This window comes from Ostrea edulis, chromosome 2 (genome assembly GCF_947568905.1).
Source record: "Ostrea edulis chromosome 2, xbOstEdul1.1, whole genome shotgun sequence".
Classification (NCBI taxonomy): Eukaryota; Metazoa; Mollusca; class Bivalvia; order Ostreida; family Ostreidae; genus Ostrea; species Ostrea edulis.
Genome location: NC_079165.1, coordinates 17,697,049 through 17,721,622, shown reverse-complemented (window position 1 = coordinate 17,721,622; position 24,574 = coordinate 17,697,049). Strand labels below are relative to the sequence as shown.

At 37.2% G+C, this 24,574-nt stretch overlaps 2 protein-coding genes across 3 annotated transcripts in view; one reads left to right on the top strand and one right to left on the bottom strand.

Annotated features, from left to right (window-relative positions):
* Window positions 1-6,888, bottom strand: part of LOC125679612 (ATP-dependent DNA helicase Q5-like) — a 53,686-nt gene extending 46,798 nt beyond the window's left edge. Inside the window, exons 1-2 of the mRNA XM_056153323.1 lie at window positions 6,760-6,888; window positions 1,262-1,929 (exon numbers count right to left, since the gene is read on the bottom strand). Coding sequence (XP_056009298.1) covers window positions 1,262-1,929; window positions 6,760-6,856 — 765 coding nt within the window. The 5' untranslated portion in view covers window positions 6,857-6,888. The remainder of the gene's footprint in view (window positions 1-1,261; window positions 1,930-6,759) is intronic.
* Window positions 6,889-14,599: 7,711 nt separating this feature from the next.
* The window catches only part of LOC125680531 (alpha-1,3-mannosyl-glycoprotein 4-beta-N-acetylglucosaminyltransferase B-like), a 46,116-nt gene continuing 36,141 nt past the window's right edge, over window positions 14,600-24,574 (top strand). The window contains exons 1-3 of one of the 2 annotated variants that reach the window (XM_048920202.2): window positions 14,600-14,885; window positions 19,103-19,278; window positions 20,212-20,377. In XM_048920202.2, the coding sequence (XP_048776159.1) occupies window positions 19,179-19,278; window positions 20,212-20,377 (266 nt within the window). In that variant the 5' untranslated portion in view covers window positions 14,600-14,885; window positions 19,103-19,178. Of the gene's footprint in view, window positions 14,886-16,148; window positions 16,258-19,102; window positions 19,279-20,211; window positions 20,378-24,574 lie in introns of those variants that run through there. The other variant, XM_048920200.2, reaches the window with a different exon arrangement.

Below are 24,574 nucleotides of genomic sequence, written 5' to 3'. Positions count from 1 at the left end.
TCTAATTAGCATGATTAGCTTGATCAATTGTAAGCTTTTAACTGGAATTCACTGTATCATTACCAACAGGAGGCCCATGAGCCACATCACTCTCCTGAGTCACCTTGGCCCTTATCAAAAGATTTTCCATGTATATTTGCATGTAAAACTTTGGTCCCTATTGTGGCCCCACCCTACCCCCGGGGGCCATGATTTGAACAAACTTGAATCTGCACTATGTCAGGAAGCTTTCATGTAAATCTCAGCTCTGGCCCAGTGGTTCTTGAGAAGATTTTTAAATGACCCCACCCTATTTTTGCATTTTGTGATATCCCCTTTGAAGGAGGCATGGCCCTCCATTTGAACAAACTCGAAAGCCCTTTACCCAAGAATGCTTTGTGCCAAGTTTGGTTGAAATTGGCCAAGTGCTTCTGGAGAAGATGAAAATGTGAAAAGTTTACTCTGAGTACAATGGACAAATTTTGATCAGAAAAGCTCACTTGAGCTAAACAACGAGAGACCCAACATGCAACAAAACTGAACTTACATTTCTTTATACATGTTCATGTATTTGTGAATGCTGAAATATTTTAAAATCCATGTGATACAGATTAGGATTATATTGAGCTGTGCTCACCCTAATAATAGCACCTTCAACATATTTTGAGCGGATCTAACATCTAATTCTAATTAGATTGCCTTCTTGCAGTACATGTACCAACATTGTATTCATACCTTACTTTCATACATCGATCTGGTATAATAATAAATCTGACACAGATTTATTCATCTCACAAAAAATATCAGTCCTGTGTTTTTCAAAAACACCCACAGTCCTTTTCACAAAGATTCAACTTTAGAAATGCTGTATTAAATCTATTTCTATTCCATTTCTTGCAGAATTTATGAGTTAGGATATAAAGCATATCCATGATTGATAAACTTGCATACAGACAGAAATAAATTCACTATCTTAGTCGTAAGATATTTTGTGAAAAGGCCATCGAAATAGGAAAATTTTGAGCTTGCTTTGCCTCAGACATGTTTTGAATCATCGTCGGATACCCACAGCTGATCTCGTCTTCTACTCATCAATCAGTCATGGGTATCTGACGATGGTTTTGAATGAAACTTAATAAATTACTTATGAACAACCTGCAGTACCTTGAGGTAACTGTTCAAACGGTTTCCTACTTGAAACTATCAGCCTGTGTTTGCTTCTAAAGTGAAGTGAAGTTACATCTACGGCGATGATATACATGTAGCACACAACAGATCTTACCCAATTTTCTAGTGTCGAATTTTCTTCCTTGGTGACATCCATCCTTCCTAGTGCTGTGAGAGCAAATTTCATCAGGTCCTCATATGCATCATGAACAACATCTTTCATCCTAACATCATAATGGATGTTGGATCTAAAACAGCTTGTTTTAAACTTAGCAACCGGTTCTTTCAGTTTTAGCTGCAGGATTATGTCCGCCGCTGTTTGAGCTGTTGCAGTGGCAGTTAACGCAATACAAGGCACGCCAGGCATAATTTTTCTAAAATAGCCAAGCTTCAGATAATCTGGTCGAAAGTCATGTCCCCATTGTGACACACAGTGGGCTTCATCTATGATGAAGTATTTTAAAATTTGCCTGGTTACGAGTCCTTTCACGATTGTTTTGCATTCGTCTGATGCAGCTTGTTCTGGAGTTATATACAGGAGCTTTGTTTGAGGTGTGGTTTGCTTTAGATCTGCTACAACCCTGGCTCTTTCCTTAGCGGTCATCTTACTGTTGATGGTTTCTGCAGGAATATTCAGAAGTTCCAGATGGCTTAGTTGATCGTGCATAAGTGCAATAAGAGGCGACACGACCAACGTAACCCCAGTCGATGCAACTGCTGGAAGCTGGAAGCAGAGGGACTTTCCAGCTCCCGTCGGCATAGAGATGAATACATCACGTTCACCTGAAAGTACAAGCATATATCTTATGTATGTGTTCTACACAGCGCATTCTTGTCATCTACTTATCATGATACATACAATACACAGGCTAATGGACAATTCATGTGAAATTCTCATGTGAATATTCTAACATGAATTTCTGGTGAAAAATGATTCCTGTGAAGTTCATGTGGATATATCAACGTTAATTTCACATGAATTACTTTTCACATGAAATTCATGTGAGGCACATTTGCCTGTGTAGTGACCTTGACTAGATACCTTGGCTTATCACTTCATAGTCATAGCACACTGCCTGGACATGAGCAATCTTGGTACAAAGTGTAAGCTTCTAATGTGTTTACAATACAAAGTTATCCCCGGAGCATGAAGTTGGATGGATGTATGCACATGATAATTCCATGTAAATGACACCCAAACTTTGTTTGTGAAGGGTATGTTTATACACCCTGTTTGTTTGTGAAGGGTATGTTTATACACCCTGTTTGTTTGTGAAGGGTATGTTTATACACCTTGTTTGTTTGTGAAGGGTATGTTTATACACCCTGTTTGTTTGTGAAGGGTATGTCTATACACCCTGTTTGTTTGCTTGATGTTCATGAGTATAACAGTTTCCTAATGATGTAATTCATTTTCAGTATATGATCTTTACAAATTGTACATCCAGCCATCATACTGAATAGTGGACACACATACCATCAAAGCAAAGTTCCTGCCATCTGTTTAAGCCTTACAAAGGTGGTCATGTAACATATCACACCACTGGATGGCAACTCGGAGGTAAACAATAGGCATATAAAAAAAATTCCTCATGTGAATAGCTGCACTCTCCCAAGTAAACTCAACAAGCCTGGCTTTGTCTTGACCTTTAGGGTCAAGGTGTGCGGAACCTTGAATCTAGTCAAGGTGTGCGGAACCTTGAATCTAGTCAAGGTGTGCGGAACCTTGAATCTAGTCTAGGTGTGAGGAACCTTGAATCTAGTCAAGGTGTGAGAAACCTTGAATCTAGTCTAGGTGTGCGGAACCTTGAATCTAGTCTAGGTGTGAGGAACCTTGAATCTAGTCAAGGTTGGCGGAACCTTGAATCTAGTCAAGGTGTGCGGAACCTTGAATCTAGTCAAGGTGTGAGGAACCTTGAATCTAGTCAAGGTGTGAGGAACCTTGAATCTAGTCAAGGTGTGAGGAACCTTGAATCTAGTCAAGGTGTGCGGAACCTTGAATCTAGTCAAGGTGTGAGGAACCTTGAATCTAGTCAAGGTGTGCGGAACCTTGAATCTAGTCAAGGTGTGAGGAACCTTGAATCTAGTCAAGGTGTGAGGAACCTTGAATCTAGTCAAGGTGTGAGGAACCTTGAATCTAGTCAAGGTGTGAGGAACCTTGAATCTAGTCAAGGTTGGCGGAACCTTGAATCTAGTCAAGGTGTGCGGAACCTTGAATCTAGTCAAGGTGTGCGGAACCTTGAATCTAGTCAAGGTGTAAGGAACCTTGAACCTAGTCAAGGTGTAAGGAACCTTGGATCTGAACTATATAAGGCTCATCAAATATTGATTTAAAATGTATCGCATCCTATGGTTAGTACCTTTTGTCGAGACGATTTCTAGGCCTACAGTTGGTAACCAGAGGTTTCAGTCCTATTCAAGTTTGTCAGCCCTATTCAAATTTGGCTTACAGAAATTTCATCATTTTTCAAATTCAAATAATTTTGTGAACTTTTAAAATTGGCCAACGGAATACTTTTTTCACAACTGAGTGTGAGTTATCTCCCCTTGAATACAGGGACACACAACAAGTTGTAGTCCTCCATTCATAGCATCAAATTATAAAGAATAGATAGCAAACATACTATATCTGATTGTAATTAAGTGCCGGTTAAAGAATCTTTCTAAGAAATTAAGTGTAATTACTGAAAAAATAATAAACTTATAATAATTTTAGTCACTGATTATATGTATGCCTCCCTTGTGTGAATTTTTTGTAGGGAATGTTGGATCATGATGTGACAAAGTATGTAAATATTAGTCCTTGACTTAGATTGGGATGTCTTCCACATATCAGCATTGATTCTAATCAATATTTTCGACAGCTAAAATGCCAGTAATTATGTGTGTAACCAACACATGTACATTAGTGGGAGATCTAGAGGGGGGTTACAGGGTTGCAACCCACCAACTTTAATAGGTTAAATATCTTTTTTAAAAGGTAATTTTTAGCCATTTCGACATCTTCAGCTACCCCCCCCCCCCTTTCTTGGGTAGATAAAGTACAAACCACCCCCTTTGAAAATTATCTGGATCTCCCACTGTACATTATTAACATATTATCATTTCACTCGGTGGACAATTTTTTTTTCACATTAGTTGTCAATGAAACGAAATTATATCATATCCATATCTTTCACGTAATCTTTCTGTTGAAATCTGTGCTTTTATTTGGGATTCAATCTTTTGAAAATTAATTTTTGTGTAAATCAACTTACGTTGTACAGCTCCACCTGCATTTCAATGTACACAAAAATATTTTATTATCAGGCACACATGCAGCACCCCAACTTTCCAGTGTAAGGGTGGTAACTGCAACAAGTGGCCCAAGGGCCACATCGCTCAACTGAGTTACCTTAGCCCCGGGGGCCATGATTTGAACGAATCTGGAAGCTTTCATGTAACTCTCAGCTCTTCTGGCTCATTAGTTCTTGAGAAGATGATTTTTAAAGATTTTCTCTATTTATTCTCATGTAAAACTTTGATCCCCTATTGTGGCCCCAACTTACTCCGGGGGCCATGATTTGAACAAACTTGAATCTGCACTATGTCGGGAAGCTTTCATGTAAATCTCAGCTCTTCTGCCTCATTGGTTCTTGAGAAGATGATTTTGAAAGATTTTCCCTATATATTTCTATGTAAAACTTTGATCCCCTATTGTGGCCCCAATCTACCCCCGGGGGGCCATGATTTGAACAAACTTGAATCTGCACTATGTCAGGAAGCTTTCATATAAATTTCAGCTCTTCTGGCTCATTGGTTCTTGAGAAGATTTTTAAATGACCCCACCCTATTTTTGCATTTTTGTGATTATCTCCCCTTTGAAGGGGGCATGGCCCTTCATTTGAACAAACTTGAAAGCCCTTTACCCAAGGATGCTTTTGGCCAAGTTTGGTTATAATTGGCCCAGTGGTTCTTGAGAAGAAGATGAAAATGTGAAAAAATTACAACGACGTCAACGCCGATAGACAACGGACAAATTTTGATCAGAAAAGCTCACTTGAGCCTTCGGCTCAGGTGAGCTAAAACTGTAGGCCGTCACTAATGGTTATTTTGACTGTGTCAAATTCTTTGCCTAACCTTCCATAACAACAATTATTGTGAATTTACTCGACAGTCAAAATACACAGTTTTCACATGTTTTATGGATAGTATCATTTTACACATTATATCAGTTGTGGCAGTCAGATGGGTTTGATTGCCAGTGCCAGATACCTCAGCTGGTAGAGCACCTAACTAAAAGATTCAGGGACCCTGCATTGAAATCTGTCTGGTCAGTTGCATTTTCTCCCATCCTGTTACATTTAGTGCCATGGACCATGCAGCCCCTGGAACTGACGGGTGAAAATGCCTGCCAGGGGATGAAGATCCCCTGGATTGGTGTCTTTAAAGCGTTAAGGAGGGTGCCAGGAATGTGGCAGACAGATGGGTTCAATCACCTGTACCAGATAGTTGGACTGGTGGAGTCCCTAACTAAAGATTTAGGGGGCATGAGTTAAAATCCAGGACAAGTCCGATGCATCTTCTCCCTTCCTTTTACACAGTAAATAATGTTTGATCACGCAGGCCTACACTTTGTTTCCCAACCAAATAAAAAATGAAATAACATATCTTTGCTGGACATTGTAAATTTACTAAAACATATTAACTTACACCATTTTTTAAAAGTATAATTACTAAAATTTAATGGGACTGATTCACGATTTCCGCCCAAATTTTTTTTTTTAACTTTTAATGATCAAAATCTACTGTCTAATGTGTTGAAAAGATTTCACATAAAAGATTAAGGTTATACATTATCATAGAAGCTCATTTTAGAGAGTTTATTATTTGTTTTGTAAACAAAGATTGCAGTACGTTATTGTTTAGGAAATTTCCAAAAGAAATGGATATTGATCTAATTTAAGTTTATTACAATTTAAAGGAACATCAGCTGTAAGCCTGTTACTAGTTAGCTGTCATCTTCTTAATTCATGATTCAATGAAAAGTTGGAATGCATTAAAAATGAGGAAAAATAAATCTGAGTGTGAGAAAAAAGCGACTTCCAAACAAATTTTATAAAACTATACTTAAAATTTCTCCACGTCAAATATTTATTTCCAATACTTCGGCCATTGTTTCTATAATATAAACAATAGAAATCCTACTGTCAAAGTTACAATGAAAGATTGCAAGATGTATAAATCTTAAAATGTCACTGGGGATTTTTATGTACTGTTACTGTTATGCTGTTTTGGTTCATTTTGTAATGATGAATAATCAGCAAATGACTTCCACAGCTAATTTATACATAAATGCCCAGGTTTTCAAGGGGAAAAATCGCTAATGCACAGAATCTGCATATAACGCTGCAAATTTATATTTATGTTTCAAATTGCGAAATTGTGCAAGAAGTTTTTAATAGAAGGCCGAACATGCAAAGGGCCAAACTTGAAATGGGCCGAAACCTCTGTGGGCCGAACTTGAATCAGGCCTAAACCTCCGACAACCGTTTACACCCCCCTTTTTTCTAGTGGTCTCCGCTCTCCCTATATGAGTTGTGTCGTAAAACATATACTGACATGAACAAATACCTTCAAAAACACATTGAACTGCCCTTTTCTGCAAATCAGATTTAAATTCTTTGTGCTTAAACACTCTCTTTAAAACTTCGTACACATTTTCCTCCATCTGTCACAATCTCATCAGTGTCATGTGCACGCTTGAAACAAAAACAAAAGTGATTTGTTCCGAACAATAAATGCATCTTGTAGAAGTATGATTTTATGTGTTGAATGATATCTGAGTTATTGAGAATATTGTGGGGGCATAGTATTTTCCCCACTGGATCAAATTGCATCTAAATATGATTAGTTGCAGGTGCTCGGTGCAGACAAGTTCCCGATCATTCGTATGGTACGGAATCTGCCGAGGTGTGCCGGATGGTTCCGACGTGGCCCGAAACCTCGGTACGTCGAGTTACCCTAAAGGACCCCAAAAAGACTAAAATGACCCGTGAGACGACAAGTAAGAAATATACATTGGGGATAATGATAAATTATATGTTCGAAAAGTGCTAGGCATTGTGCGTTATATGTGTGTAGCGGTCAGCCGGGTTCGACTGCCGGTGGCCAGATATCTCAGTAAAGCACCTGACTAGAGATTCCGGGGTGCCGGGTTAGAATCCCTGTCGGGTCCGTTGCATTTTCTCCCTTACTGTTACATGTGGTGCCGTTGATCATCCCTGGACTTGCAGGTGAGAGTCCTGCCAGGGGCAAAAGAGTCTGAGTTGTGTGTCTTCTAGGATGAAGATTATTTAAAGGGTCATGGACACGATTTGAGCTGAGATTTTTTTTAAATTTTATTTTTCCATTTTTATTGTTTACAATGCTTAACTAGAATATTTCTAATAATCAACCAAAATTGAATATCAGTTGTTGAGGTACAAGTGAGATACAGCACTCAACATTCTTTGTTATGTAAACAAGGTTCGTGTCATGTTTTTGTTTACATTAGATTGCTTATATAATTGAAAACATGTTTAAAACAAAATGAGGTGTGCGAAACACTAGAAACTATTTAATTGTGTTCAGAATTAACTTGTAAATTGAGATAAATCTGCTTCAAACGAAACTTTTACTAATATATTTAATCTATGTTGACAACAGACATTGAAATTTTTGTTGACCATTAGAAATACCTTGGTTACATGGAGCGCCAAATTAACATAAACTCAAATAATTGAAGATATCTTCAATTATTTGAAGATATCATCAATTCAATTATTGTTCTCTTTAATTGAATTAATGCGCGCATTAAATCAATTATTGCTCTCATGAAATGAATTAATGCGCGCTTCAATTCAATTATTGCTCTCATCAATTGAATTAATGCGCACATCAATTGAATTAATGAGAGCAATAATTGATTTAATGCGCGCATTAATTCAATTATTGCTCTCTTCAATTCAATTGATGCGCGCATCAATTGAATTAATGAGAACAATAATGTCTATGGTTAGGGGTTAACCTGACGAGACAAACTGAGAGTACTGTCTATGGTGAGGGTTAACCCGACGAGACAAACTGAGAGTACTGTCTATGGTGAGGGTTAACCTGACGAGACAAACTGACAGTACTGTCTATGGTGAGGGTTAACCTGACGAGACAAACTGACAGTACTGTCTATGGTGAGGGTTAACCTGACGAGACAAACTGACAGTACTGTCTATGGTGAGGGTTAACCTGACGAGACAAACTGAGAGTACTGTCTATGGTGAGGGTTAACCTGACGAGACAAACTGAGAGTACTGTCTATGGTGAGGGTTAACCTGACGAGACACTGATTGAGAGTACTGTCTATGGCGAGGGTTAACCTGACGAGACAAACTGAGAGTACTGTCTATGGTGAGGGTTAACCTGACGAGACAAACTGACAGTACTGTCTATGGTGAGGGTTAACCTGGGGAGACAAACTGAGAGTACTGTCTATGGTGAGGGTTAACCTGACGAGACAGACTGACAGTACTGTCTATGGTGAGGGTTAACCTGACGAGACAAACTGACAGTACTGTCTATGGTGAGGGTTAACCTGACGAGACAGACTGACAGTACTGTCTATGGTGAGGGGTTAACCTGAGGAGACAAACTGACAGTACTGTCTATGGTGAGGGTTAACCTGAGGAGACAAACTGACAGTACTGTCTATGGTGAGGGTTAACCCGACGAGACAAACTGAGAGTACTGTCTATGGTGAGGGGTTAACCTGACGAGACAAACTGACAGTACTGTCTATGGTGAGGGTTAACCTGACGAGACAAACTGACAGTACTGTCTATGGTGAGGGGTTAACCTGAGGAGACAAACTGACAGTACTGTCTATGGTGAGGGTTAACCTGACGAGACAAACTGAGAGTACTGTCTATGGTGAGGGGTTAACCTGACGAGACACTGATTGAGAGTACTGTCTATGGTGAGGGTTAACCTGACGAGACAAACTGAGAGTACTGTCTATGGCGAGGGTTAACCTGACGAGACAGACTGACAGTACTGTCTATGGTGAGGGGTTAACCTGACGAGACAAACTGAGAGTACTGTCTATGGTGAGGGGTTAACCTGACGAGACACTGATTGAGAGTACTGTCTATGGTGAGGGGTTAACCTGAGGAGACAAACTGAGAGTACTGTCTATGGTGAGGGGTTAACCTGACGAGACAAACTGAGAGTACTGTCTATGGTGAGGGTTAACCTGACGAGACAGACTGACAGTACTGTCTATGGTGAGGGGTTAACCTGAGGAGACAAACTGAGAGTACTGTCTATGGTGAGGGGTTAACCTGACGAGACACTGATTGAGAGTACTGGATTGGGTTGAAGGTTGACCTGACAAAACAGACTGGGCGTAAGCATTCTCATTATTAGCGCCTTCGTTCATGTACTTTATCTCTTCGTATAGGTGATTATGATCACGATACATAATTACAAATGCAAGCATACATGAATATCTAATAGAGTTTATAGTTAGTGAAAAATGGGAAAAGGTATACGTACACGAGATATCAAAAAGAAACATAGAAAAGGAGACTCCGAGCTGTGCACGCTAACGAATGAGTACATGCAGCAGCAGCGGACCCTCTTATTGCAGAGAGAGAGAGAGAGAGAACGGGATAGAACTTGTGAAGTGAGGGCTATTTTTAACCATTTGACGGAAGTTTTGGGGACAGAAGTGCACTATGAGGACAAAAATTCTGTCCTTACAGAGAGAGAGAATGAGGGGGGAGGGGGTCATTGGAGTGGGCTTCTGTAGTATTGGGAAGTAGTAGAGTGCACCAGTTTAAAATTCAGCCGACCAAATCATGTAGCATCCACCTGCTTTAAAGGTGTAGATGTTTCGCCACCAAGAAGTACGAAGTACCACTCAGGTTCCGAGAATTCACAATGACAGAAACCATCTGTGAACGAGTTTCCACCCAAATGACAAGGCCGTTTAGATGCACACAGGCTGTGTATATTTTGCGGATGAATTTGCAGAGTTCAGTGTTAGCTGTATTTTGAATTGTTGCAGGTTCTGTAACTGATGATATTCGCCTGAATAAATAGAAGTCGGGGTGTTTATCCCGAATTGTCGGCGGTTTTTGTGATATGATGCGATGGTCTCTCTGGTTATTCCAGGATAGCTTATCGGGGAAGAATCCATTGTTAAGCCGCATACTTACATAATTGATAAGGTTCTTTATTTGTAAGGTTTTAGTGACGCCAGGAATAAAACCACATATTGTACCTTGTTAAAGTTTTGAAGATAAGACAAATAATCCGCCCAAGACTATTTTCTTTGGTATCAAGTGTTTGTATCCACTCGAGAGGTCCTCCCTGGAAACAATAGCTTTCTGTGTCCGTGTCTGATGGGTAATACATCATCAAGTGATTCGCACACATTGTATGTCGGATCTGCAAACATTTCGGTCAACTCAGAAACTTTTTACACACAAAATGATGAAAAGTACAACGTTTTGGACGACCTGACCGGAAATATTGCTCCATACTTTATATCCATCATTTACAGTGGACATAGTGTGATATAGTAATTAGAAATGGGATTCTATGTCAGATAATACCAAAAAAAAAAAGAAAAAAAAAAGAGAAGATTTTCGGCTTTTATCACAAACCGTGTATAGTCTATCAGGAAGTAATCACCATACCTAGGTGATTTTAGAATGTATCAACATTAGCCTGTTCAAGACGCCACAGAAAGTTGTTATCTACATAATCCCCCCCCCCCCCCCCCCCATTTCAGAATACACGATTACGAAATTGGCCTAGTGCTTCTGGAGAAGTAGGTGAAAAGTTTGCGACAAAGCCGACGACAACGGACAAATTCGATTAGAAAAGCCCACTTGAGCCTTTGACTCGGGTGAGCTAATATAAAAGCTATTTATTAATGCATCACAAGTTATAGAAATGAAATCAAACAAAAGAAAACTGCATTCCACAAACTCCAGGCCGCCGAAGGATTGATGGAAAATCATGAATGCTTCAAACAGGGTGAAATTGATGACGAAGGAAGGGGTGGCGTATTTTAAGTTACTCTGTTCAAAATTGCGGCTATGTGCTACTACAGAAACCTAAAAACAATAAGGTTGTTTGTTCTCCTTAACTGTTTCCACGTGGCAGGGTTCTTTTTATATAATAAACTTATTAATGTAAATTTTGACAGCAGGGCTGTGTCAGATTAATAGCTGATAGTACTTGTCAAACCAATATGTAAAATCCAAAACTTACAGGCTTATCACATTACCGAAACTTACTGTTATCACATTACCGAAACTTACAGGCTTATCACATTACCCAAACTTACTGTTATCACATTACCCAAACTTACTATTATCACATTACCGAAACTTACTGTTATCACATTACCCAAACTTACTATTATCACATTACCGAAACTTACTGTTATCACATTACCCAAACTTACTGTTATCACATTACCGAAACTTACTGTTATCACATTACCCAAACTTACTATTATCACATTACCCAAACTTACTATTATCACATTACCCAAACTTACTGTTATCACATTACCGAAACTTACTGTTATCACATTACCGAAACCTACTGTTATCACATTACCGAAACTTACTGTTATCACATTACCGAAACCTACAGACCTATCACATTACCGAAACCTACAGGCTTATTACATTGCCGAAACCTACAGGCTTATCACATTACCGAAACCTACAGGCTTATCACATTTCCGAAACCTACAGGCTTATCACGGCGTCATGCTGTCCAGGAATTAAGTAAACGACAGGAACCATGCTGAAAGAATTTTGAAATTATATTATTATATGTACAATATCAATTCCCGATTTATGTTGCAAACAGTAACAAGAAACAGCTCTTTGTTTTCCTGTAATTCTTTTTTCATCATTCTTTATTTTCTTATTGTCTGTAATATTAAAATATGTAACATATGTACCAGTCTTCAATTTACAAAATGTTTTATAAGATATAGAGAGAGGGGGTAAATAAATCAAATGGCTGTTTCGATTAAATAAAAGGTTCCATCCATTCCAAGTTGTGTCAAATCTTATATTTTCACCATTTTTATAGGAGTTGTATTTCAAGGTTTTTTATGTCTTTTCCGTACACTTCATTGAATATATGTCATAGGCGTTGCTTGGGTTCGAATATTACCGAGGCAGGGGGTCTTGGGGGCGCAGCCCCCCCCCCCCCCCCCCGAAGCTATCGACATTTTAACAACGTAAAAGGTGGTTTTTTTGTTTTATTTACCGAGGCAGCTGCCTCGGTTGCCTCAATGGAAGCTACGCCACTGTATGTAGAACTTTAACCAGAGAAAACGTGTTTTTAATATTTTTGTTTGCATCCAGAAATCGTAATAAAAATTCTTATTGTAAAAGATAACTGTAGATTTGTATTTTCTTCAACAAATGTTTCCAAAGTATCTAAAAAGGAGTGAACATTTACACATTCTTTGAAGAGGTGTTCCTATGTTTCTTCTTCCAATTTACAAAACGTCCAGCTTTTTGTATACCTCCTCTTAATCTTATAAAGGAAAGTGCTTGTAGCCAAACTTCTATAAATAAGTCTATATTGGAACCATTGAAGTTTTGATTTTTTTTTTTTTTTTTTTTTTTTGGTTATCTTAAAAGGTAACTTATAAATTGTTTTCCATTCACTTTCTCCAAATCGAAATAGAGTGTTCCGTTTTGTTTTACAGAACGGTTCAGTATCGTTACATTTCTTAGAATGTAAACAAGCCTGGTCTATCACACTGTCTAGTTAGAGGACATCTGATTAGTGATGTACGGAAAGTGCCTGGTGTTTACTAGATGTATTTTTAGAGGCGTCATTCGTTTTTGAAAAAAAAGAACACAATGATAAATAGATAAGTAATATAATAGACATAAGAGATGAACAATTTGTTTAATATTGCAACTGTGGGGTGCAGCAAGAGGAAAAACCGTCATCCTTTTTTTTCTTTGTACATAAATGCTTAACAAAATTTTCTTTCAGCCAGCATCACTTGTGGTTTAGGGGATGAATTTCCCCCGAATATGAGCACTGTCCCTATATTTTACTATCACCTGTAATTGTCTTGACAGTTTTAAAATACAGCACATTACATAATTTTGGTATTGAAACTATTTAGTGGATTTTCTTGGGGGGGGGGGGGGGGTAAAGTAGTTTGAAAATGTTGTATCTTCACTGTTTGGCATAATTTCCCTTAACACAAATATTGTCTATGTGATTGGAAATTTTGGTGCCTTTGTCAGCCGCCAAAAGCAACAATTTCAGCGTGCCAAAATTACCCGAAAATTTCTATTTCAAAACAAGCAAATATTACTTTTAATGATTAGTATTCTGCACGATTTAATCAACTGCCCCATCTGCTGTTACACCGCTGAGATCGTCACTAATTTGAACATTCATATAAAAGAAATCGTCTTTCATTTATTATCGTGTTATTGACACACTCCAAATACTACTGACTTCTATTATTTGATCAACGACAACCCATCAAATATTTATTTCTGGACTGATTAGTATATTTAGGTTTCAGGGGAATATTCATATACATAGTTTTATGCCGTGCTATTATTTTTGTGCTCCCGTCACGCATTTAAACATATAAGTTGAAAACCAGGCGACGACAATGCAGATGAAGGATAGTCTTCTAGACAATTTTCATACAAAGGTATTTTTCCAACTGATTACCCGTAAGAGATGAAATATTGATATTGCATAATATGAAATGATGGATACCAGTCGCGGATCTATAAGGGTTTTATGGGGGTTCCTAACCCCCCCCCCCCTTCTTGTTGAACCTTTCCAGTTTAAGAAATATCATTCTTTCCATTGTGGGCTTTTCCCACCCCCTCCCCCCTTTGGATGGACAAGGTACAGACTTGTGTCGCATTACCCTTTGATTTTTGTGTGAGACGCCTCTGGTCACCATTCCCATAGTGAGCATGTCCCATGTGATGATTTTGCTTAACATGTAGAACACATGAACTCGTCATAATAATTACTAAAACTGATAGTAATTAAATTATTCTTTGGACTTTATTTCGTCATCATAATTGCTTAAACTGATAGTAATTAAATTATTCTTTGGACTTATTTTCTCTGCCTCTCTCTGTCTCCGTTGCTCGCTCTCTCCCTCCCCCCCCCTCTCTCTCTCTCTATATATATATGTGTGTGTGTTTAATTTTAAATAGTTCTGAACGAGAGAGAGAGAGAGAGAGAGAGAGAGAGAGAGAGAGGGGGGGAGTTACATACTTGTTGCTGATGGTTAACCAGATATGTATGTACTATGAATGTACAAAAATATCCATATTAGCCTTTGAGACCTGTAATGATTATTCTTATAAACTGGCCATGTATTGTTTAAAGAGACACTACAACTCATTTTGCGCAAAAATCATGAAATGACAATTTTCCCAGCGCTTTCTCAATTTTTGTTGCATTGTTGAAAGTATGAACTTTACGAAAATAACACTTATCTAAAGTTAAAAATTATCGTTTTAACGTAAAAATTAATACTTTTTGATGGCCTATACAAAAAATATCGAGTCTCCTCCTTTTAGTCTTCAGACGCATGCGCATAGACAGTAAACAGTGCAGCATGTCGTCCAGTGAGAGAAAGTGTAATTGATAGATCTAGAATTTTGACAGATTCTGTGAGAAAAGAGGTAAGAATAGAATGAGATAAAACTCATGCGTGAAATAAAATTTACCTAGGGATCAGTATGACCGTTGGAAAACAGAGAGCTCGGAGAAACGCATGTAACTCAGTGGCGGATCTAGGATTTCCGAAGAGGGGTGTGAAAGTCAAAGATTATCCAAAGTAATTGGCCATTCGGGTGCAAAATTTTGATTTTCATTCACAATCTGTGTCGTAAAAAGGGAGGGGGATACTGGCCCCCTAAATCTGCCATTGAGACTAGCTGCGAAAAGTAAGTACGTGCTATTTCTATCTGAACACGACACGTGTTAGTTGTAAAAACATCGGTCAATGGGAACATGGAAGGGTTTTTGTTGAAATAATTATTTATAATTAGTTATTATAAGGAGCAGGGAATAATCTTATGTACTTGAAAGGTGAGTGTGGACCCCTTGAAGGGGAATTTAGATAATTTCCTACACAACACCTTTGCTGTCATTCAAAACCACGTGATGTAAATAAGCATTCAAAAGTCCGAGTCAGCATGAAGAAACCTTTGAATTCCGGACGATCTTCAACGCGCAGTTGAGAGTAAATTGATGCATCCCAAATGTTCAAAATTGTCAGTATCGATGTGAATTTTATCATTTTATCAATATATGGTTTAAAAAACACTTCATTAAAATGTGGAAAATGAGCTGTAGTGTCTTGAATCAATCTGAATATTATGGATACAGTGTTTATCCTCTTCTGTAGTAATCACACTGCACTCAGTTGTATTTTGGCGGCATGTAGTCAGCTGGTACACTGTAGTTGAAAACCGATATTAAAAATTTAACAAAATACTTAAAAAGTCAACACCCTCAAGAATACATATAGCCTTTACTTTTGTGTTAGTTTGTACAACATTTTACTCCAGTAAAATATGTTTTGTGACTACTGTAATTGTTAATTAATTGAGCTGGCTAATAAATGCATTATGTTAGACGAAGTTCTAAGTGGAAATTAGATAGAATGTTCTATTTTTAAGTGATAATGTCGTACGGACCCGGTTTGGGGTGTGATGAGCTAGGCCTATCCCGAGACACAGATAGATTAATTCTAACTAAGTTTTGAAGTTGTCTTGTCTACTGATTTTTTTTAATTCAACGATGTAAACAAACAATTAAAACTGCACAACAGTCAAGAAGCATTTACTTGACTTTATCTGTAGGAAACTAGTTAATATTTACTCCTTTTTAACCACTGGGATGTCTTCTGGGGTCCTTTTGGGTAAATCGACGCAACCTTTCTCGTTGACAGGCCCGAGGAGTTCCGGATGCCAAAGTCTTTACTCTTATCTCTAACTCTTTACTTTTATTTTGCTGGGTGTTCTTTTACCATGTTTACGTTATTATTGGGTAAGTGTTGTCTTAAGTTAAAGCAAAATAATCTATATTTAATTCTAATTTGAAAGTAAATCTTAACGATAACAAGAGCAGATACACAGAAATTGAATTCTCTGTTGTTCTGAACAGCTGAATGCGTTACTCCGTTAGGACTAAGTAAGTTAGTAAGGCCAATTCAACATAACCAGTAGATTATCATCCGGGGTTACACAAATTAGGGGGCGGGTGGAAAGATTTATTTTTTAATTTTTATTTCCCGAGAAAGTGTTTATCAAGTTAAACAATCCTTGGTAGAAGATATAAAACCTACTTTCTGTGACTTTAATCATTCACTCATGCCACTGGGAAGCAAGTTTGTTTGAAATCGTAATTTTTGCGGGAAAAAAAAAAATCGGGGCGGGCCCTTTTTTGAGGGGTAGGCAGGGATGATAATCTATCAATTAATTTTAATTGGCCTAATAGTAACTGTTTTACATTGTTAGGGGTGTACATTGTACATGGGTAGCAGGTCGTTCCGTCCCACAGTCGGTCCGTCCCTAGTCGATCCGTCCCGAGATGGTCCGTCCCATGGTTGATTCGGCCCATTTTGCTTAGTCGATCCGGCCCCTCCAATTTTTTTTTTATCAAAGATATAATAAATGAATAATTACTTAAGACAAAGGGACGTTTTTGCATATATATTGCAGTTAGTTATCAAAATTAGATAACTGGCGATGGTGTTTAGTAGATTTATAGCGCAGACTGGCCAGTAGGGCCACTAGCTGCTATTAGATAACTGCCGAAGTTAGACGTGTAAACAAAATTGTTTATTCAGGATTTATAATTTTTGTCTGAAGTGCAATGGTTATGAAAATGTGTGCTCATTAACTATTGTAGAAACATCGTTATTTAAATATGTATAGCAATCAATGTAAATGTATGTCCCCTGTCCACTGATCATTGTGAAAACACCTGAGTGAAAACAGTTTTATAACTGCATTGTTGTGCAACCTTTGATCATTAATTACGAGCTTACAGTAACCTAACTATTCTTTGTATTGAAAATGAAGCCCATATTATCGAATATTGTGATGTGTATAATGATCTTTGAAAAAGCTGTCAAATATCAAAACAGCATATTATTGTCATCCTACCTGATGACAGAAGATATCAGCGGCACACACACCATAAAGATAAAATACGCAAATGAATTAAACCAATTCAGTACTGTAAATAGCTTGGAAAAAAAGGTAATTATTTTTTCTAGGCCGGATCGACTAGGGGACGTATTAACTAGGGGACGGATAGTCTAGGGACGGATCGGTAATGGGACGAATCGACTAAGGGACGGATTGATAATGGGACGGAACGTCAAGAAAGCTGTACATGCCATAACGGTTATATATGTATAATGATAATATGTTTATTCACCATTCAAGGGCCCTCGGTGGGCATGTACAGTTTAACTAGCAATGAATTATAACAATATAATTAAATAACAATCATTCAGATGTACTACTACTGTCAGTTCACATTTGTCCACTGCTCACATGTATCTAGTATAATTATATATGAAATACTGATTGTGAACAAGATTTAAATTAACAAAATGAAATATACAATAAAATAACACAACTGCTTCACAAATCGAAGGACAGTGCTAGTTTCAGAGATGGTGGATATATATAATTGTAATCAATATCAGTATAAGGGTTTAGTAAATATATTATACAAGTATTTTCCAAGTTTGAAATACCCCGTAATTGCATACATTACATACTGGTTTACATATTGCCTTAATGTAGCAGTGTCGTTGATCACATATATATATGCTCCCTATTTAATTTCGTAAATATCTACGAGGGATAGACCTCAAACTCCCCTTCAAGGCCTCATTACGTCACCTACGTACAGACCTCTCCTATGTGACGCAACACAATATACAGATTTGTATATTGTGAGTCCGCGATTATCAAGCGGGCAAATAACAATAAAGAAGTAGTTTGTAGTTAAAAGCTTGAAAATATTGACATTAAGAGCATTAATATAAAAGTATGGATTTTATTTTAAACATAAAATTATCAAAAGATCATTAAAAGATATGGATACTCTGTTCAAATTATAGTGTTTAATGTTTACGTTCTTGTTTTGAACTGTTTACGTTTGACGTTATGGTTTTTTCGTCATTCTACAGTGACGTCACACATTATACGCGGTATAAGAATTCACTATCCCATAATGCCTAACTGGAAGAGATTGGTTTGTGAGCAAACGAACTCTGGCTGAAGTTTGGGATAGACCTATGATAGACTTATCATTCATCATTTGCGAAACAAAATGGAGAATGACTATGGGTGGTCAGAGACACATACAGTTTACTGCACATGTATTTAATGAACTGCACGTTATATTTTCGATGTATCAATGACTAAAATTTAAAAAAAAGAAAAATCCACAAAAATATAAATTGCATACAAATATAAGGTAACGTTAACTTCAACCATTTGCTGAGAAATGTGTTATTAAATACAAAATGGAAGTGAGAAAAAATTCATGCTAAATGACGATTTATTTTTAGACAATTGAATACCAAGCCATTGAATTTCATTTCTTGTCCTCAATGCCATTCTGACAGCATTTATGGAGTTCAATTTTACCTTGAAATTCACTCCCAAACGTGTTTTTTGTTCAAGCTAGTCTTGGGCAATGTATTTGGCTTTGATTGCATTTCTAAACACGTTTGCATGTATTTCCCAATCTGAATTTTAGTAACAAATATTTAGAGGTTTATAAGAGAAGTATTAATTTTTTCTTTTAAATGCGTTATTAAGATGCTTTAAGCAAGTATTGTTGATGTATATATGTGTGTTAATTTCAGGCCTTGTGTAACAATCGTGTCAGCCTGTCACTAAGTGCCATGTTCCACAACAGCCAAATAACACAGTATTAAGTGGATGAGAATTCCAATGAGAGCAAAGCCCAAGAATGTTCTTATCCTGATTCTCTGTGTCTGCTTAATTCCTTTATTTTGGATCTCGCTCGTAACTAAGCAAAGTAAGACCATCTCTCTATCTTTTTGTCTATCTCTATCTTTTTGTCTTTCTCTGTCTCTCTGTCTTTTTGTCTATCTGTCTCTCTGTATATCTTTTTTTCTATCTCTCTTTCTTTTTGTCTGTCCGTCTGTCTCTCTCTCTCTTTGTCTATCTGTCTCTCTCTCTCTTTGTCTATCCGTCTGTCTCTGTCTTTTTGTCTATCTGTCTGTCTCTGTCTTTTTGTCTATCTGTCTGTCTCTGTATTTTTGTCTGTCTGTCTGTCTGTCTCTGTCTTTTTGTCTATCTGTCTGTCTCTGTCTTTTTGTCTGTCTCTGTCTTTTTGTCTATCTGTCTGTTTCTATTTTTGTCTATCTGTCTGTCTCTGTCTTTTTGTCTATCTGTCTGTCTCTGTCTTTTTGTCTATCTGTCTGTCTCTGTCTTTTTGTCTATCTGTCTGTCTCTATTTTTGTCTATCTGTCTGTCTCTCTCTCTTTGTCTATCTGTCTGTCTCTATCTTTTTGTCTGTCTGTCTCTGTATTTTTGTCTGTCTGTCTGTCTGTCTCTGTCTTTTTGTCTATCTGTCTGTCTCTGTCTTTTTGTCTGTCTCTGTCTTTTTGTCTATCTGTCTGTCTCTATTTTTGTCTATCTGTCTGTCTCTCTCTCTTTGTCTATCTGTCTGTCTCTATCTTTTTGTCTATCTGTCTGTCTCTGTATTTTTGTCTGTCTGTCTGTCTCTGTCTTTTTGTCTGTCCGTCTGTCTCTCTCTCTCTTTGTCTATCTGTCTGTCTCTTGTCTTTTTGTCTGTCTGTCTGTTTCTCTTTAAAGATGATCTTTGGTACCAAGGTGACTTTAACTTATAAGGTCCATTGGCCTTTTGTTTTGAACAGCAAATGTACATTTACACCAACCCAATTGTACGTTGTTTCTGGCTAATGGTTAAGAGATATTTTGTTAGATGTATCACTGCCTGGGACAGATTTTAGTGGACTGGAGGACATACAAGATAGGCTACAGGTAGCCGAGCATGTCAACAAAAAGCGAGAGGAGGATTTAAAAACACTTCGCAGTAATTTTCTTCAAATCCTAAAGAGTGTGCTTCAAGTGGCAAATCAGACCAACAGGTAACAATAACTCAATGTTAGAAGTTATAACCACATTCTCAAGTTAGCCACCCGCACCGAACAACCAAATGTTAGAAGTTATAACAATATTCTCAAGTTAGCCACCCGCACTGAACAACCAAATGTTAGAAGTTATAACCATATTCTCAAGTTAGCCACCCGCACCGAACAACCAAATGTTAGAAGTTATAACAATATTCTCAAGTTAGCCACCCGCACAGAACAACCAAATGTTAGAAGTTATAACCATATTCTCAAGTTAGCCACCTGCACCGAACAACCAAATGTTGGAAGTTATAACCATATTCTCAAGTTAGCCACCCGCACCGAACAACCAAACGTTAGAAGTTATAACCATATTCTCAAGTTAGCCACCCGCACCGAACAACCAAATTTTAGAAGTTATAACCATATTCTCAAGTTAGCCACCTGCACCGAACAACCAAATTTTAGAAGTTATAACCATATTCTCAAGTTAGCCACCCGCACCGAACAACCAAATGTTAGAAGTTATAACCATATTCTCAAGTTAGCCACCCGCACCGAACAACCAAATGTTAGAAGTTATAACCATATTCTCAAGTTAGCCACCCGCACCGAACAACCAAATGTTGGAAGTTATAACCATATTCTCAAGTTAGCCACCCGCACCGAACAACCAAACGTTAGAAGTTATAACCATATTCTCAAGTTAGCCACCTGCACCGAACAACCAAATTTTAGAAGTTATAACCATATTCTCAAGTTAGCCACCCGCACCGAACAACCAAATGTTAGAAGTTATAACCATATTCTCAAGTTAGCCACCCGCACCGAACAACCAAATGTTAGAAGTTATAACCATATTCTCAAGTTAGCCACCCGCACCGAACAACCAAACGTTAGAAGTTATAACCATATTCTCAAGTTAGCCACCCGCACCGAACAACCAAATGTTAGAAGTTATAACCATATTCTCAAGTTAGCCACCCGCACCGAACAACCAAATGTTAGAAGTTATAACCATATTCTCAAGTTAGCCACCCGCACCGAACAACCAAATGTTAGAAGTTATAACCATATTCTCAAGTTAGCCACCCGCACCGAACAACCAAACGTTAGAAGTTATAACCATATTCTCAAGTTAGCCACCCGCACCGAACAACCAAATGTTAGAAGTTATAACCATATTCTCAAGTTAGCCACCCGCCCCAAACAATCAAATGTTAGAAGTTATAACCATATTCTCAAGTTAGCCACCCGCACCGAACAACCAAATGTTAGAAGTTATAACCATATTCTCAAGTTAGCCACCCGCCCCAAACAATCAAATGTGCATTTTTATGATAATTAAATGTTGATCTATTTCATGTCGTACATTGATGTGTAAAATGTTAACTTCACAGAAATAACATGTTAAAGTAACAACTCTCGGTGCTGTGATGCCGAAAATTCATGGTGTAGGCATAGGGTATTAGTTATGCTGACAAGGCTGAACACTGATTCTGATATAGAACACAGCCATGCTTGTTGTGCTGCTGTCAGAAAAACAACTTCCTGTGTGTGTATAGGAGGGATGAGTTCTGTAAATTATTGCATCAGATGAAAGCAGCAATCATTATCCTAATTTATTCAGTGACAGTGACCGTTATGTTTGGACATTGAATTTATTCAGTGACAGTGACCGTTATGTTTGGACATTGGGGGTCAAATAATGCTAATCTTAGATCTTGCTGGTCTCTCTCTTCAAATCCAGAGTGATGTAGTTTATCTCCACACTTTGCATACTGATTTAGTTTTACTTGGGCTATGAGGATTTGCCACTATACAAAGATCTTGAAAAACCTGTTCCTTCAAAATTCCAACTCAAAACTTATCATTTAAAAATGCATATGTGCACATGTACTTTAATGATATTATTTTAAAATTTCTCTGAATGATTATCAAATTACATTGTGAAGATTTTTCTATTTCCTAAATTTTTTTATTGATTATTTCTTATTTATATACATGTATATTTAGAATTGATCTGATTATTCTATATTATATGGAGAGGTATTAGTTTTCGTATTTGGCTTATAACTTGGATACTTAAGATCTAAACCATCAAACCTTGTCAGTTTGATGATTCTTGGAGAGCTGTGTTATGTGACCTGTGTCTTAAAACTAGGTTGCAGTGACCTTAATTAAGATTGTTCTTACAAAATATAGTAAAACACTTTCCAACTCATAACTTAAAACTTTGTCAGTTGATGCGTACATGAGGATAGGCGTGTTGTAATAACCTGAAACAAGGTGACAGTAATTCAATAATTAGGGTAGGCATCCGATACCTTGTAACAAGGCCGTACTGTACTGAACCAGTAAATCATCATTTCAATTTATACTGTGACAATTATCAGTATTGCACCACATGCAACACAAATGAAAACAGTGGTTACGAAAAAGTTTGAATTTTCTCAGAAATAGGATCTGAATCAAAGCTAGAATACAGATGCCTGGCCCAAACATCCTCACAGATCTGGAGAGGTAGCAGTAATATTAACAGAGTACATGTATTAGCCTAGAACAGATGTGGAGAGGCAGCACTAGTATTATATTAGCCTAGAACAGATCTGGAGAGGCAGCACTAATATTAACAGAGTATATGTATTAGCCTAGAACAGATCCAGAGAGGTAGCAGTAATATTAACAGAGTATGTGTATTAGCCTAGAACAGATCTGGAGAGGCAGCACTAATGTTATATTAGCCTAGAACAGATCTGAAGAGGCAGCACTAATATTAACAGAGAATATATATTAGCCTAGAACAGATCTGGAGAGGCAGCACTAATATTAACAGAGTATATGTATTAGCCTAGAACAGATCTGGAGAGGTAGCACTGATATTAACAGAGTATGTGTATTAGCCTAGAACAGATCTGGAGAGGCAGCACTAATGTTATATTAGCCTAGAACAGATCTGGAGAGGCAGCACTAATATTAACAGAGTATATATATTAGCCTAGAACAGATCCGGAGAGGCAGCACTAATATTATATTAGCCTAGAACAGATCTGGAGAGGCAGCACTAATATTAACAGAGTATATATATTAGCCTAGAACAGATCTGGAGAGGCAGCACTAGTATTAACAGAGTATATGTATTAGCCTAGAACAGATCAGATACAGATGAATGGAGTATAGAACATCTTATTAATAATTTTGATGAAAACTGAGTATGTTATCAAAATGAAATGCTTAAAACGGAGCAATTAACATATTGAATATTCAATGATGTGAAAGTAAGGGACACAGTTTCCAAGAAACAGAAATTTGATGATGGTAAATATTTCAGAATATTGTCAGGTAAACTGTCTGATGAAGTATTTGAACTTTTATATACGATAAAGTGACTTGCAATATTGACTTATACATAGAGATCACTCATTGAGGTTCATTACACAGCTAGAAATTTGACATCCCTATCAATTGATTAAATTTGATATGAATCTATTTTAATACTGCTGTTAAAATTCTTAACAGAAATTTTGTACATAAGATAAACTTAATACAAGTATACAATCTCTTTCAGATGTTTATTAAAAATTAATTCTGAAAGAAATGAATGGTTTTAATTGAATGTGAAAGTTCTTCCTTCCTCTGCTGTGGTAACGATAACAATATAATTATGAATTTCTCGTAGTTTCTAAAACAAGAGATAGTGCTGTATGATTTTGTTCTGAATAATGTCCAACCTTACCAATGATAAGTAATAATGACAGAGCTAGTGTGAAGCTTGGTGACCAGCTGTTATCTGTTCTATTTGTTTGTAAGGAATATTTCCTAATGGGCATATCATCATATACAGTGATAGCTAGAGCACCTTATTTTTTCTAGACAATTTTAACCATGGTCATAATTTTTGAAATACGCATGATAAAATTTTATTTATTTACCAAGAGAAAAAGAAGATGAAAGGCTGAAAGACTAGTCTGATAAAAGAAATGAAATATGGATAGTAAATTTTAATGTTAGAGCCTATTTTTAATGGGTTAAAAGTACATAAAAGATTACAGAGGTCAACTAAGTTAAGATTGAAAATCAATACTTGGACCTGGTGCAGGCAGAATTATGAATAATTAATGAATTCTGAAATTGGAGTTGATTATTTGATTGAAAAATAATGATGATAGATAACTAAAACTTTTCTTGATTGGCATGCTATAGGCACACACA